The sequence below is a fragment of the Zophobas morio genome, unplaced genomic scaffold (genome assembly GCF_036711695.1).
Source record: "Zophobas morio isolate AGI-343-1 ecotype UQ-CSIRO unplaced genomic scaffold, CSIRO_AGI_Zmor_V1 ptg000005l, whole genome shotgun sequence".
Taxonomy (NCBI): Eukaryota; Metazoa; Arthropoda; class Insecta; order Coleoptera; family Tenebrionidae; genus Zophobas; species Zophobas morio.
This window is the reverse complement of record NW_026972110.1, coordinates 19,595,619-19,611,863: the sequence shown is the minus strand read 5'-3', so window position 1 is coordinate 19,611,863 and position 16,245 is coordinate 19,595,619. Positions and strand designations below refer to the sequence as shown.

Sequence of the window (16,245 nt, the reverse complement as noted above, 5' to 3'; positions counted from 1 at the left end):
CATTATTATTTAGTTACTTAGGATTTGCTTTATATTTTTGTTTTTATTAATATTTAAATCATCGGTTCGACCTTGTTTCTTTTGCTTAATTGATAGTTATTAATATTACTCTGTAATAGTTAGGTTCTAGGAACTTGTAATATATCTTAAGCTGTAATTCTCATGTAATTCAATTTGACATTTCGTTAAAATCACGCATGCGCCATTCCCATCTGCAATGTGACCGGACCACGAAGCTCTCGCGGTCTCGCGTACCGAACGTTCATGTAAATTGGTTGTACTTGGTAAACGCAAACTAAAATTGTTCTCACCTCGCTTAATTATCGTTACCGTTCCGGCAATCCGAAACTACAAGTTCACGAAAATGTCGTGGAGCAAGGCATTCTGAAATATTTGCTGACGTACCTATAAGTTAAGCCAAGACCACCTCGAATTGTTTTTTTCTTCTAATAGACCTAGGAGTGGATTTGATAACAACCCAACTCCTCGACAATATATATTAATTAAACTCTCTACGGAAATAGGAAAATATATTGACAGTGCATGCGCACTAAGAAATTTTCTTTCGCTAGTTCATACTTTTTAATTTTTATTATTCTATATTCTATAACTTCCGAGATTCTAAAAAACGCTTGTATCAACAAATTATTTATAACATAATTGAAATTCTGAGTAAAAATCGATTTAGCCTTTAAAATATCGATATCGGACGTACTCGCAGTGAATCGATTCGATTCCGATCTTTAAAATCGATCTCCCCACCTCTACATTCTAATTGGCGCGAGGAAATCTCGATGACAGTTCGCGATCGCGTGACCTCACGAAGCCCGCTTGAAAAAGCTGAAAGTTTCACGTTAACGCCGGATTTCATTCATCGTACTCGTGCTGTGTTGTGAAAGTACTGCCTCCCCGTTGATGATTTCAGTGATTATTTCGCGGTCAGTCAACGGGATGAAAGGTCGAGATTATTTGTACTAACTATCTTAACTGTGTGGTTCATTAGTGCGCAATAATTCTTCACACGAGTTCTGTGCACATTTAAGTAAAGTGACTTCAACGCTGCGTGAGTGTGAAACACTTACGAAACTTCCATTTGTTCTGTGTAAGATTCAGTGATTTAGTGATTACGTTCATTTGTAGGATTACTCTTTTGCTGCTATTATGGATTACGTACGACAGATACGTAAGTTGAGGATTTTTATTTTGTAAATAAACTGTGGCACTGTGGCTTTTTATGTGTGATAATTTAATTCATACATAAAAAATCCCATAAGCCGCGATGAATTTGTCACTTTAACATCGGATAAATTTAACCCTAATAACTTTGCATCTGGATAAAATATGGGTAAACTTCCATGGCATACTTTTTCAAACCTGATTATTGTTGGTTGTTATGATAGCGAATGAACAATTTTAAAAATTGACAAACAATTGGTGCAAAATGGCGAATTGACCGCGTTTTGGTACTTCGGATAAACGAGAAATTGAGAAAAGTGTAGGAGAAGCGACCCCAAAAAATACAGTTAATACAAAAACGTCAATTTGGCGACAGTTCAACTTTAAACGAATTTATTTTTGAAATTTTCATATTTACCTAGCTTTATTTTTTATTATTCATTATATTATCTCATCGAATTACGCTAGAGGTCTTTTTCTCCAGGATAAAATTTCATTTTCTAAAATCGAATTTGGTTTCTTTTGGGTAAATTGATTCCACAAACCATCAGCTAAATGATGATTAGGTAAACTTTGGTTAGCGTTTTTTGTTAATAAATAAAAAAATTGACAACAACCGGCCCAGTACTTTCGGAGATTATTTGTCTAATAATAATCCGGCAAACAGACGGACCGACGGACAGACAGACGGAAACGGGAGACCTATTTCTTCATCCTCCAGGGGTCATGATAGGTCGAGAAAATGGAAAAGTAGAGAGTCGGCCGACGGACTCGAGTACACAATACTTCCTTTGATTACGCTCGGGAAGTAAAAATTGAATTAATTTGTCATTTTTATGTCAGAACATCAGTTTGATTGAGGGTATTGTTGATGTGTCAGTGTCAGACTTCTAAATACTAAATGATTCTTTAATAGGTAAACAGTATATAAAAAATTTTATAATCTAACCAGCAATATATCTATTTTCAGTGGTTAAATGCGAGGTAATTAGAAACCGGCAGAGAAATATCTGCTTTAAAAAATTATTAAACACTGGGTCATTTTTACATGTTCCAGGTGAAGTTCAATGTTAATAAAATAACAAATATAAAAAAGAGGGAGGGGCTGATGTTGATTTATCTAACACCCATTATAATTCTTGAACCTAATTTAGATGCAAGAACAAGATTTATCTCCCCGAAATAATTGTGATAAATTTTAATGATGAACTGATATATTTTTGCAAGACTGAACGTTGTACTGATACACTCTTTTACTAACTAACACTTACTTCATTATTAGGTAAACGAGGAAACTCCTAATAGGATTCTCACAAGCCAACATAAAAAATAATGAACAATACCTACCGCTACTATCCCGGGCATTAATCTATTTAAATGTACAAAGGCGTTAAAGGCCACATCTGTAAGATCCCATTAGAGTTTGCATTATTTAGCTATTGGAGAGCAATTTTAAATTATCCCGAGCCATTTATACCCATTCTGCGTAGAGAAAAGGTTTGAAACAAGGATCAACATAGCTACACATCAGCGTACTTATTCTATAAATTTAAATTTTTAAGGCAACTCTCGTTACTCTTTTTTAACAATGTTCCTTTTTTGCAGTGTGCTTAACGACCGTCGGTTTAAGTTTGGTCTATGGTCGACAACAATATTTCCGAGTGCAACCTCGGGATGTTCAAGTGCGAGAAGGTGGTGAGGCCATGTTGGAATGCGAGGTAGCTAATTTGGCGGGTCAAGTGCAATGGGCGAAAAATGGATTCGTCTTAGGTAGGAATTTTTATTTTGTGGAAGATAAATGATTCCTTCATAAATCGATGCAAAATGACACGAATTTTACATAACAAAAATTCGTTACATACGCAAAAAAATCACTTTCACTGAATGTTTTTAAGTTTTAAAAACGTACCGACTTTCCAAGAAAAGCGATTTTTGCAACTCATAAACAGATCAGCCAGAGGCAAAAGCCAGTATAAACTTTCTTTCATAAACCAAGACCGAAGCACTTTTTGAATTTACTTGGTAGTATAAACCTAAATTAGATTTGTCAGCGTTGTCATATGACCTGCTCTGAGGACGTTTACAGCGCTAAGTTTGTAGTGGACTGACCCATATCCTCACCTAAATCCGACCTACATAGTCCTCTTTTAGTCTGGGTTTACATCAGCAACTCAAGACAACCGCACGCGGGCAAATGTTTCAGGAGTTTTTGGAGCACATGCATTTCTAATTCTGGTTTTTAAAGCTTCACAATTATGAATAGGACTTTGGTAAACTTGTTCTTTTACAACATCCCAGAGGAAGAAATCTAAAGGTGTTAGTCGGGACTACGAGGGGGCCATGCAGTCACACTGCCTCTGTCAATCCACTTATTTGCAAACGTCTCATCAAGATAGTCCCTAACGACTCTGTGATAATGAGGTGGTGCCCCGTCCTGTTGAATGCACAGCTCTTGTCGGAGATTAAGAGAAACATTTTCTTATAACACCGGAAAATCTTTCAGCCCCAATCACGAGTATGAAAACAGACACTTATCTGTCGGTAATGATTAAGAATGGGGTCGCTCAATGGGGGGTCTCCACCCCCTAGCCCGCTCCTTGTCGATCAGCAGTTCCAACTCACGGTGTCGTCTTCGGCGTGCGATCTTCTGGTGATGTTGTTGAGTTATTTCAAATCGCCCTAGCTGTACAGTTTGGGATGTACTCCTGTTCCTCACAACACAACTTGACTCCCCGGATCACCACGACCGAATCCCCTTAAAAATGGAAGACTTCCTCCTCCATCCCCTCTTAAGTAAAACCTTTAATTAGCGTCGTACGCGTGTATTGACATATTTGACATCAAGATGGTGGATTGTTTACATCCGGAAGTTGTACGGTTATTTATATATAGGTTCGCGTAGGCTTATAATGATCGTACTTGATGAGATGTTGTTAGTACAAGTCGCAAAAGAATTAGAGTGAAGAGAAAGTGATAGTAAAGTAAGAATGGAAACATAGAAGAAGGGTTGCACTGTTTGGGGTGTCGACAAAGAGTGGAAAGAAAGGGAAGACCTTCCCCAAAACAGTACAACGGTACTTTGGGAAATAGAGGAGAGAAGACGAGAGGAAAGTTAAAAGTGTAAAGAACGAGATTTGAGTGGTATGGCACCCAGGAGTGCAGAGTGACACCCCTGTGGCTTATAGCAGCCATCCGCTGACATGGGAGGGGTAACAGGCGTGGTTCCCACCGCCCCATATTGGCTGGCGCCAAAAAAACAAAAATCAAAACGGAAAAAAAATTACCATTAAAACCTGAAAATCCAGAGAAAAACGAACATATGCAACCAATTATACTTAATTTGACTACCTCAACACTACTATATATTCTTTTAGGCCCTTTACTCTTTAGTTGTCGTTTATGGTGTTCAAGACCGATGTTAAGCACCCAAGCATTTGTGTGGCCCTTTAAAATACGCCCCACACACCGGCAAGTAAAAGTAGCGTACTACAAAACCTCCACTAAAAATTCCGCTTACACAAATTAAAAACGAATCCTACAATGTTAATTAAATCATGTTTTGTTTGTCCACAGGGTTCTCGTCGGTTATTCCGGGTTTGCCTCGACACTCAATGGTCGTTGACCGTCCTCACGGCATATACAACTTGAGGGTGAGCAATGCTTCCCTAGAGGACGACGCCGAATATGAGTGTCAAGTGGGACCGGCAAAGCCTCATAAGGCAATTCGAGCAAAAGCCAGGCTCAACGTCATGTGTAAGTACCTGAGTGTTTGATTAAGGTTAGGTATTTCACACGTTCTCGAACGCAGTCCTGTTTTTTATTTAGTAAGCAGCCATGCAGCGGCTAGGGGTAAACTCCTTTTGCGTAGTGACAACACTGACGGCATTTTATGTACAAATGTAACATCTTGGTAAGAGATATTGTTAATATACACATAGTTACCATCGGGGACACGGAAAACTGGGCAAAGGTGTAACACAATTGGCAAAATATCTAAACCAGGCCTTAGCTATTCATAACCACGCTTTTAATGTTTGGCGTATTTCTCATTTTGACACTGACAAAGTCGAAGTTTTATTAAATTTGTTTCAATTATATTTATTAACATGCAGCTACTGCTCGAGATTTGTTAAAAATTGATACAGCTGGCATGTCAAACCAATTGATATATTTCAGTGCTAATTTGACAGTTTTTCGAAAATATCAATCATATTGACGCGAAAGGTGCATTTACATTGACATTTTTTTAAATGACAAGAACAGACTGCCCAGAATTCCATGTCCCTCATAGTACACTAAGGCGTGATGGCCGTCCTTGTCGCAACGTATATGTTGGAAAAAGATGGTAGTAAGTCATTGGTTGGTGTGTACGTTTTCTTTTCTTTTCATAAAAATAAAGTGTAAATTCAGGGAGATATACTCTCGTGTGGAGCGAAAATCGCATAATCAGATGTTTCACGCAGTTTCAAAATTTATACGAGGGATGTCCTGGAAACATCTACGTTTCTGTAGAGTCACTTGCGACGCTGCCACAACCTGAGTTTATTAGTCAAGAGGCGTTCCATACTTGTGTAAATCATTATCCAGATTTTTTTCTTTTCTCACTGTTGAGTTTAACAGCGTAATTTCTTCCAACAAGGATGATATTTTAAATTTGTTCTTGATTTTGGCTTTGGGATAAAAGTTGATTGAGAGAACAACATTTGTAATAATAGAGCAAAACTGATGTAGACTTAATGCTTTTTTAAAATTAAAAATTGTGTTACAGTATTGCGGTTGTCGTTACATGTCTTCAGAGGTGCAAATGTAACGAATTACTTTCGTCAGTGATGCACATTTTTTATTCAAAATCAACCTTTCCCTACTGATATAATAATTTGTAGATGGCAACAAATAAAAAAAGTCTAAATAATAATAAATTAAGGAAAAAAGCAAATGTCTTTTCAGTGGCGTTCTCTTTTGCTTTTGTTAAATCAAAGCCTCTCTTTACATCTTGGCTTAAATTTTAGAGGTGAGGGGACAAGAAAAATCAGTTTGACTCACTCATTGCAATTGTCTAACAAAATCAGGTTGCCTTAGTTTCACTGAGGACCTTTCACATATAAAATTAACCAATTAGAGGTGGTAAAAGTAACATCACCTACTAAAAGAAACTAATATTTAATTATATACATATGTGTTGTAAAAGGGTGCAATAATGGAAGTTTCTCAAAATTACTTTCTTGACTTTCTTGAAAACACACAGTGACTATATGTAAATTTTAAAACTCTGACAACAGTAAATCGGTTACATCATACTATTTTCTCCATCATTTTGGCACCCAATTTGCATACAACATGGAGGTCTGGTGGCGTCTTCTTTTGAAATTATTATAACCGAAACTTGAGCAAGCATTTTAGTGAACAATAGACAAACTTGTTAAATTTAAAGGGGTTAAATTGCAAATTTCCATAGTAACGAGTTAAATTCCTAAATCTGATTGGCTGTTTATTTCTAACAACTTTTAAATTTTAACACATACAGATTTGGGTCTGTTGTAGGTTAGACCACATTATTATAAAACTTTAAAAAGTCACAGTAGTGACTGAAACTTGCGAGTTTGTTTTCTAAAAAAAGCTCGTATTGAAGTAGAAAGTCTATGACACCACCGGCGCCGGGTGGGTATTATGTGTATTTAAACTTTAAACACATACATATCTAAAATGTGCAGAATCTCAAAACAACGTTACCATTTTATAGATAATAAATAAATAAAAATCAAATTAAAAATACAGTTATAATGTAAATGTTTTTTCACTTCTTTTATATCTACAATCAACAATTTCGAAGATATGGTGTAAAATCCTATTAGTGTGTGTTAAAAATTGAAACCATTTGCCATATTGCAAAATAATGGTTTAATTGATTAACCAAACCAAAATGGAATATTCTAACTCACTTAAAACAAAGGCTTAGAATAGTTGTTGTTTCATCATATTAATATCATTAAAATTACGATTTACACGCATTGCAAAACCTAAGACCTAGATGCAGAAGAACTTACACTATTAAGATGGTCCCGAAAAGTTAAACTAGGGGCGAAGATCACTCCAAGATCCTTTATTACCTCCATTTTGCTAATTAAATGATCATCAATTAAATAATGAGTGTCCATAAAATATAAAGCTTTAGTTAAGGTAACAAAGCAGCTTTTACCATAATTAAGAATTAATTTAAGTATATTTGGCACACCATCTTGTAGCTAAATCTAAATTATTTTGTAATAGTAGGAATGGATCTGCTCGATAAATATAATTTGATGTCAGCAGCATACGCCAGAACAGGGCAGGAGAAAGAAGAAATAAGATCATAATATAAATAATAACGGACCTAGGTGGGACCCTTGAGGTACACCTGAACCAGCTACAAACTCACTTGATGCAAACCCATTAATAATAATAATAATAATAATAATAGTAAAGTACCTTACGATATTTAGAAATTGCAGCTATTTTTCCATAACGATGTAATTTGGTAAAAACTGGTCTGATCGATGTCACTTATACTCGTAACTGCGTTGACTTGCGTCTTTGTATGCTGTCATGGTCCGTTGTTATAAAGAAATTTTTAGATTTGAATTGAAACAGGGTTGTTTCTCACAGAAAGACCTGAATATGCCTCAACGATATACTGGCCAATTACTTTTATATTCGTACCGATAAACCGCAAATAAAACAGACGTAGAGATCTTGTATATAGCTATTTTGTCATATCGAGTAGTCTTAATGAAATTGATGTTGGATTTCTAAAGCGGGAGGGTTGAATTTATCGAAATGTCAACAATTTATTTTATCAGATTTCCTTCTATAAAAAAATTTACATTTCACTCTTTTCAGCGCCGCCCTCATCCGTTGAAATTTTAAACTACCGGCATTTTTCAAAGATAGAAATAAAAGAAAATGAAGAGTTCCATCTCGAATGCAGAGTGCGAAATGCAAAACCGGCAGCAAAAATTGTCTGGTACAGAGGAAACGTAGTATTAAACATACGTAAGCACTTTAAATATTTGCTCGACTTAGGATGACAAACTTTTTCACTGCAGCCAATCGCGATGATCAAATAATTGAAGTTCCCGGGAACAACGGGGACAAAAGATTTACCAGATACGACACGCATTCTCGCATATCGTTGAAGCCAACAGCTCAAGATGATCATGCCGAATACACGTGCGAAGCGATGCACGAAGCATTATCTTCCGACATACCTATGAAAACATCAGTGCAGTTTAGTGTATTTTGTAAGTAACTTCACTCTTTATCGTTTAACACATTCTGACTCCGAATGTGCTCAGATCCGCCTGGTTTGCCATATATTGAGGGGTATACGGAAGTACCTCCGTCTAATTCGTCACCCAGCTTAGATAAGGAAAACTTAAGAAATTTCTCCGATTTCCTTATAACAGTGGGCACTATTGTGGGCACCTTAATAATATTAATGAACCTCTTGCTCATCAGTTGTTTCTTACACAGAATATCCAAGAAACGGATTTCAGGTAATTAATAAGTTTTATTTCCTTTTGTCCAATGTACAACGATCATATCGAGAAGATTTACCCCACCAGATTTGTTGGATAAACAAGATTTACCGAGAATTGTTATTTATTAGTGTTTCTGTTATTGGTATTTTCTTTTTAATTACCAACATCGAATTAGTTGCCGGTTGCATGCTTAAACTAAGACTTAAAATAATCCGACATTCGTTTTCACATTTGATAGTTTATTTATTCGCCTATTTTATTGATCGCAGTAGTTTATATACTCGTTTCATATTTTTTTCAGAACAAAGTAATCAAAGTCGTACATCGGCTACCATCGAAATGTGTGCTCCGAATAGCCACAACGATACCGTCACAGGTGAAACATTGTCCTCAGTTAATGAGAAAAGTGCAACTTACAGTAACGAAGGAAGTAACAACGACTACGTGGTAAGCTTTTTTTTAATAAATACTGTAGCGCTTTTCATTTTTCACGACATGATCAGTACTAATTCATTTCAAATTTTCTACTTTCTTTGATTATACAACTCACTTGTGATTCTAAATAGACCAAACTGACTCTTCAATTACTCATCAATATCCTCAACGACTGTGTTTGTGAAAATGATGAGAACTCTGAAAGATTTGTAGTTTCGGTAACTAAAGGATGAACCCTTTCTATTTTTGTAAAACTTTAAAATATTTGCAAAATAATATAATTAGATTCATGATCACAGACAACAAGATGTGAATACTGAATAAGCCTTCAGATAGTGTTTTTATTTGACACAGTAGCTACATGTGTGTAATCGAAAAGATAAATAAATTATTATAAATTCAATAGTTTTGCCTTAAAACTATAATATTATGACGATGAAGATTTTTCAAAACGCCATCACTTTTTAAATGGGTTTTTTTCTTAAATTTTATATCATTAAGTCTTTAATGAAATAAGAATTTTTATCAGAATAGGTTACCCCTAATCTTACAACTGTGTGAAAAATTCATTGTTTTCCGAGTGCAGCTTAGGCTTAAGGAAGTAAACTCTGGGGTATAAAAAATCGTTTCTGAACAATACTCTCCGATTGCTCCATCCAAAACTTATTTTTTATTAATTTTTCTATTGCATACTTTTGAAGTGATTTGTTTGTTCATTTAACATAAATATCTGTCGTTAAAAGTTTTAAAATGTTGTAATGAAATGATTTTTTGTAACTTTGTAAAGTATGTCTACAGTAAATCATTGACAGCAAACAACGGGGAAATATCATTTACTTATGCACAACAGTGTGAATGAATAAACACATGCGTTTTTCGCAAGCAACGCCAACTCGATGACTTTTTCAATTGAACATCCATTACTACAGAACAATAGTGTCACTACCAAGAACATGTGTATGAATAATATCTATTAAAAAGTTGGTTTTGAATTCGAAAATTATATAAAAAAAAGGGAACAATGAAAAAAAAATAAAATTAAGTGGTTGTGTTAGTTTTACGTGGTTGTACGTCGTAATAGTTTTCACGAAAAGTGGCATTTGTTTACGTATCTTCAATGTTCTGTTCACGGGGGTAGGTGTTTCTAAAAAATATACACGTATGTAAATGTATATGGTATATGGTAATTTAATATGCACAGACATGTATTCTCAATGTGGTACACATTGTTATGGCATAAATACAGTTTATTGTAAACAGGGCGCAAGCCAGATTTGTTCCGGGAATTTGTTACTGTTCATGTTGTAATACACAAAAAGAAAACAACAAAGTGCGTTCTATTGTTTTGCGGTTTTTTTTTTTTAATTTTCATATATATGTACTGCGTCTAATATACCGGATTTCAAAGATTTGATGAAGAAAGTATAAGTTATATAGGTATACATAATTTCAATAATTATAGCTCCAACTGCTTTACAGTTATTAAAAATGAAAATACAGTCGCTCATTTATTAATTAAACTATTACATGTTGTTTATTAATTTTTTTGCATTATTTATTATTATGCCGTTGGCTTTGAAATTGATTCCACTAAAACTGCACAAAACAAAAATATGATGCAATTTTTTTCACACATAATTTTAAAACAACGGACTAATTTCGTTGTTTCTTTACTATAAATAGTTATAGTAATAACGATATAAATGGAAAGGAAAGTAACGCCCGAATATTTTTGCTAGGAGGATGACCCTAAACAAGCAACAAGGATTTACTTCATGGTCGAACCGGACTACCCAGGTGTACAGCCAGTGTGTCTCAGTTATGAGCATGATAGGACCAGAGCTAGAGATGACCAAAGCCTTGACTTTCAAGGCACTATGACAGGTAACTAACTCACTTGCTACTTACCTACCTACTAACGATCGTCTATTTGAAAAATGCAAACATTTTTAGCTGCTTGTCGATTTGTAGTGTTGCAAAACTTTCAAATAATGTAAACCTCTAAAAATATCTTTTGATATTTGGTGCTAAAAGTTTTTAGTCTACGAGAAGACTTACAGTAAGGAGTAAAGTGTTTTTTTAATTGCAGATAGACAGTGTGTTCAGATTTCTATAGATTAAACTGTTTAAATTATTATGTAAATGCAAATATCATCCTTTATTTGTAACTTTTACTCTACTTTTACTATTTTAAATCTATAGATATATTTTTCTTTATCTAAATAATTATGTTTCAAAGGACTTTCCTCTTTCTCCTATCCGAGACAATTTTTATTGGACACACATACACGTTCTTTAATCGAGAGTGGACCGATTTTCCTAAACTGCGTCAAACAATTTTATCACCTGATTCTTCGAACACTTATATGTACATATATTGGAAAATGTATAAATTTTTTATTTAGTGAATTGTACCTTGGCTCCATCCTATGAACTCAAAAATGCCAAGAAAACTTTCATGTTTTAGCTAGAGGTCAAATCTTTGTTAACATTTATGAGTTATAATATTCAGGCTCGTTTTAACCATTCTGAACTTCTTGTGATATGCGATTCATTTAGCGAAAAGAAGACGATTGGATATAGTTTCAACGTTTGTCGTTTGTAGATTCAAGGAATCAGTTCAAAAATTTCAGAAATGTAACTTTTGATGTTTTCCCTTACGACTTCATATCATCATATTTAATAAAACACATTATTTGATATGATTTTATGTCTCAAAATTCAAATACAAAAAAATTCGTTCTAAACATTTCTAATTCTTTAAGAAAAGTACGCAGTGCACAGTTTTTGCTATTCCATACCTTTTGTCGTTAAATTACATTTTTTTTTTTTTTTGTAATAGTTGACTATTCTCTATCATTTCGTTACTCGAAAGCTATTCGAAATTTCGTTATTATTACAGAGTAACATAACTGCATAAAGCTGATTTAAACAATATGGTTTTTCATAGTGTCTTCAAATTTTTTCAACTAAGAAAAAAAATTTGTCTGCATAAAACCAGCATCTGTGTAGATTGTGGTATCACATTATTTTTAAAACAAATATCTTTCAACGGAACAAATTTATTTCTCTTTATAGATAGGTGATCGATGTATGTCTAACATTCTCGTGTTCCATCAGGTTAGCCCAAGTCGGCTCAAGTAACATAGTTTTAAAATAATCAAATAAATAATGTTCACTGCGCTTGCGCAGAGGAACAAAATGCTAGAAATAAAAACAGAAAACAAATGTTAACGAACTGGCAACGCCGTTATCCTTTCTGTAACATTCTAAATTAATAAATTATAAACTTTACGCTGTCATCAAATGTGAACTCACTGAAACAAAACGAATTATTTATTGTCTTCATCTCGATGTTTTAAAATTATGTATTGTACAACTCGGTAGTTGAACACATTTTGACAAATTTCAGCAAAATCGACGTTCATAAGTGCCCCACCGCCAGCACCTCCAGCAGACGGGTCGTATTACAACATGTCCCACTGCTATCTTTCGAATCCACCACCTCTAGATTTTCAAGATCCGCCTCCAATACCGGCACTTCCTCAGGTGGATCATATGCACAACCCGATGACACCGCCTCTTCCGGCCAATGAATCTCTTCTCCGCCATCAGCGAGATGCCGTTCCATCGCCAGACGTTCTTCACAAAACCAGAGAGAATCCCCAAAGTCTCCTAGCTCAAATTCTTGAACAGGAAGGATATCTTGTCTGAGACATGGAAGATATTTTAAATGTCGTGTAAAATATCAAGCGCGACTGATGCTCAATTTTGTGAATTTAAAAAGGATCGCTGCAAAACAGAGACATATGTAATCAATTAATAACAGGGTATTTAATAAGTTTCTCAACAATAACTCTGTTAAAACAGTTAATATTGTTGTTTGCATATATTGTTAAATGTTAATTTAAGTTCTTTTTGCATGTTTTTACATGAGTAAAAAATGTTATTTACTAGTCCAATCCAACAACCAAAGTGTTACTTCTCTTAAGTTTGAATATAATTCTATTTTTCGAATTTTATGAGTTAACATTTCCTCAACTTTTGTAAGTATGGAATTAATTTTCCTTTTTCTTAGGTCTATTTATTTTCTTTTCTTATGTACACAACTTTGTTACGTTAATAAATTTTGTTCCTATAGATATTAGGAAAACAGAATTTTTATTTATTTTCAAACAAACTTATCCTCGTTTTACTCCTTACTTGTTTTCGTACAAAATCAAACAAAATGAGTAGCAAAATATCAAACCAAGCAATATGAACAAATGGACAATTCAAATCCGTACGATGACGATTTCCTTCTGAAATTCAATTTCGGTGCGATTTTAAAATAGATTACAGGACCGATGCTAGATATTTGGCCGCCCGTGAAAAAATGACTTCCACTTTCCTGAAATATATTTTTTCCATATACAGAGTGCTTTAATTTAAATGACCCACTTACCTCTTTCTTATAGGCAACCCAACATACATATAGTATCCGCTTACTTTGACTAAATATTATTATAAATTATTAATATTATTAAAATGATTATCATAGATATATCCCGTACTTTCATTACTTGCATCAGTTGGGCCATTGTTGACAGCTACTGAACTATTCAACCTATATATAAATGTTTATTATAGAATGATTGTCATTTAACTAACTAATTATAGCATTTGCTTGTTTGTGTTCTAGGACCAATTATTTTAAAATAAATTTTCACGTACTGTCGTTTTTTCCAACGTTGCTTTACCAAAGCCGTCTTACTCTTTCTTCGAACACCACAAGTTTTGTGCACTTTACTATGAATTCCCATTTTTTTAACAGAAATAAAGCAATCAAACTATTTCAAATATCAGTGAAATCGAAACACTCTCGCCAGAACGACTCTGATAAACTAATGCAAATTTTGTTCATTTAAAATTTTACTAGTACGGTCAGAGCACTTAGCTCAGGTATAAAACTTTCCGTTTTAGGGAGAGCCCAAAATTCGTTCAGTAAAATTTTTGCAATGTTGGTTGCCCACTTTTGTAATTAAAAAAATGTTAATTACCGGTTCTTCATTGACAAAAATATAAAATTAATTTAACACCTGTGTAGATTTTACTCATATAACCAAGTGTGCGAAAGCTGAATTCTGAAATATTATTATTTTTACTGAAAACCCGAAAAATGTATTTTATATTTTTTCCAATTTAAAGAAAAGTCATGTTTGTTGGCAAAAAATTAATTTAACTCCTGCCTCGAGCTTTACAAGTTGCGTTAAATATGTTAATTTCGCTTTTTCATATTTAAAAATAAAGCCTTAATCTCACATAAAAATTTATATAGGAACAGAGAATGCGTCCATCCACTGCAGACGAGCCTTAAAAGGCGAAAACAAAGTTAAAGACACTGTTGGAAATGGTATCCATTCTCCTGTGTACATAAATAGGCACGTCTTTTCATGTTATCAAACACATTTTGTGGTGTAGCAGGAATATTGCGAGCCCACTAATTCTGTTTTCTGTTCTTCTATGGTGTGAAAGGGAGTCTTAAAAATACTTGGTGTTTTTTAGATAACCTAACAAGAGATAATCCAGAGGAATTAAATTTGGTGACCTTGGGGGGAGAGGGAGGGCACCCAGGAACTGAAGGTAAACTTTTCACTTTTTCATCAAAGAATTGACGTAAAAAATTCAAATTGTCTACTGTTGTATGTTGAAAAAATCCGTCTTGGAGTTCATTATCTTGTAACTCTTGAACAAAAGTTAGGTTATTGTTTCTAGTTAGTTCAAAGAATTTGGAAAGAAAAGGTAGAGCTTTTTTTCACAATTTTATGGCATGTAGATCCCACGGAAAGGCCAACTTCTTGCGACAGGTACCTCATTGAAGTTGACGCTTTCTTCAACATCTTCTACGACTTCATTAGTACATACACAATGTTTGTCGTCCAGCACCTTTTTTGTTGTGGACACTACCTCTTTCACGAAATACTCGCACAGTGTTTCTTAACAACGTTGTAAAAATCAGCAACAATTAAATAATTATATTCTGCAAATTTTTGTTGGAATTCTTGTAAAACACTGATTTTCTACTTCTACGGCTTTTGTTGTTTTCAGGAAATTACCAAAAGTATTAACAGTTTTTAACGTGTATGTATGTTACTTAATAGGATTAATTTAAGCAGTTGATCTATAATGATAAACATGCAGGTACGAAAACCTAAATACAGTTTATACTTGCAAATAATAGTTCCAAAAATTAGTTAAATGGTAAACAAAAAACAATCTATAGTTTCATTTCTTTATCATTTAATTTACAAAAAATATACAAAAATGTTTACATCTTAATATACCTACTTATTACTAGAAAATCAGCATTTGACAAATTTAGTCAGTAATTATCCAAAATCAATACAAAGTCACACAAGATAGAATCTCCATCATAAATCTGTAAGTATGCGATTTAATCACATGACTTAATGAAAAAATTAAAGTGCCAAGTATGGATCAATTTCGTGGATCCGATCACTATCGGCTATGAATTAAAGCTATCGCTGCGACGAAATTTATAGTTTGTCCACTGATATTTGGAGGTGACTTCAATGCGGCTAATGGGCTTAGGACGATTCATTGTTTAGCCCCGCTGTAAATGTGTTCATCAAGACTGTTTTTATATAGTTTGAGAAATTTTCGAGTAGGTATAGCACCGATACTCTCGCAGGTAAAGAAACATTCATGTATCTGACAGTTTATTACAGTAGACGGTTGTCCGGGCTGGTAAAACCCCCTTAATTAGTGTAAGCTTTAGTAAAGTTTTTGAGAGGAGGCAATAAACTAACATCCTACACGGACGACTGAATTTGAGGAATCCTAATCAGTAGGTAATCAGTACCGACGATAAGACTAATCCTATTTCTACTCGCAAATATACCTCATCTAGGTGCAAATAAGATAAAAGCTTTCTACTTACCTGAAAAATATGTTTTCAAAACGTGAAAAGTTAACATTTAATCTTTTTACGCTTGGTAGAAAAAAATTGGTCCAAAGAGTTTAGACAGTACTTTCCTCGCTGTCGGAAATGTGACTACTGAATGCCTATTATGTTTTTTTTTTCGCAGTAGATTTCAAAGCATTCGGTTTTGTAGTT

The 16,245-nt window shown here is 34.1% G+C and overlaps 1 protein-coding gene across 1 annotated transcript; it reads left to right on the top strand.

The window, feature by feature from the left end:
- Window positions 1-2,553: 2,553 nt before the first annotated feature.
- On the top strand, window positions 2,554-13,096 carry LOC135146005 (uncharacterized). The gene is made up of 9 exons (XM_064078148.1): window positions 2,554-2,581; window positions 2,782-2,946; window positions 4,750-4,929; window positions 8,053-8,205; window positions 8,259-8,453; window positions 8,508-8,708; window positions 8,995-9,140; window positions 10,868-11,012; window positions 12,541-13,096. Exons 1-9 carry the CDS (start codon window positions 2,554-2,556, stop codon window positions 12,840-12,842), a joined length of 1,515 nt encoding a protein of 504 aa, XP_063934218.1. The 3' UTR covers window positions 12,843-13,096.
- The last annotated feature ends 3,149 nt before the right edge of the window (window positions 13,097-16,245 follow it).

Bases quoted from the DNA above. Each gene is read 5' to 3' on its own strand.
- LOC135146005 (XM_064078148.1), top strand. From the start codon at position 2,554: ATGTACAAAGGCGTTAAAGGCCACATCT. The intron at 2,582-2,781 runs GTAAGATCCCAT...CCTTTTTTGCAG, and splicing joins AGGCGTTAAAGGCCACATCT to TGTGCTTAACGACCGTCGGT. The intron at 4,930-8,052 runs GTAAGTACCTGA...CACTCTTTTCAG, and splicing joins AGCCAGGCTCAACGTCATGT to CGCCGCCCTCATCCGTTGAA.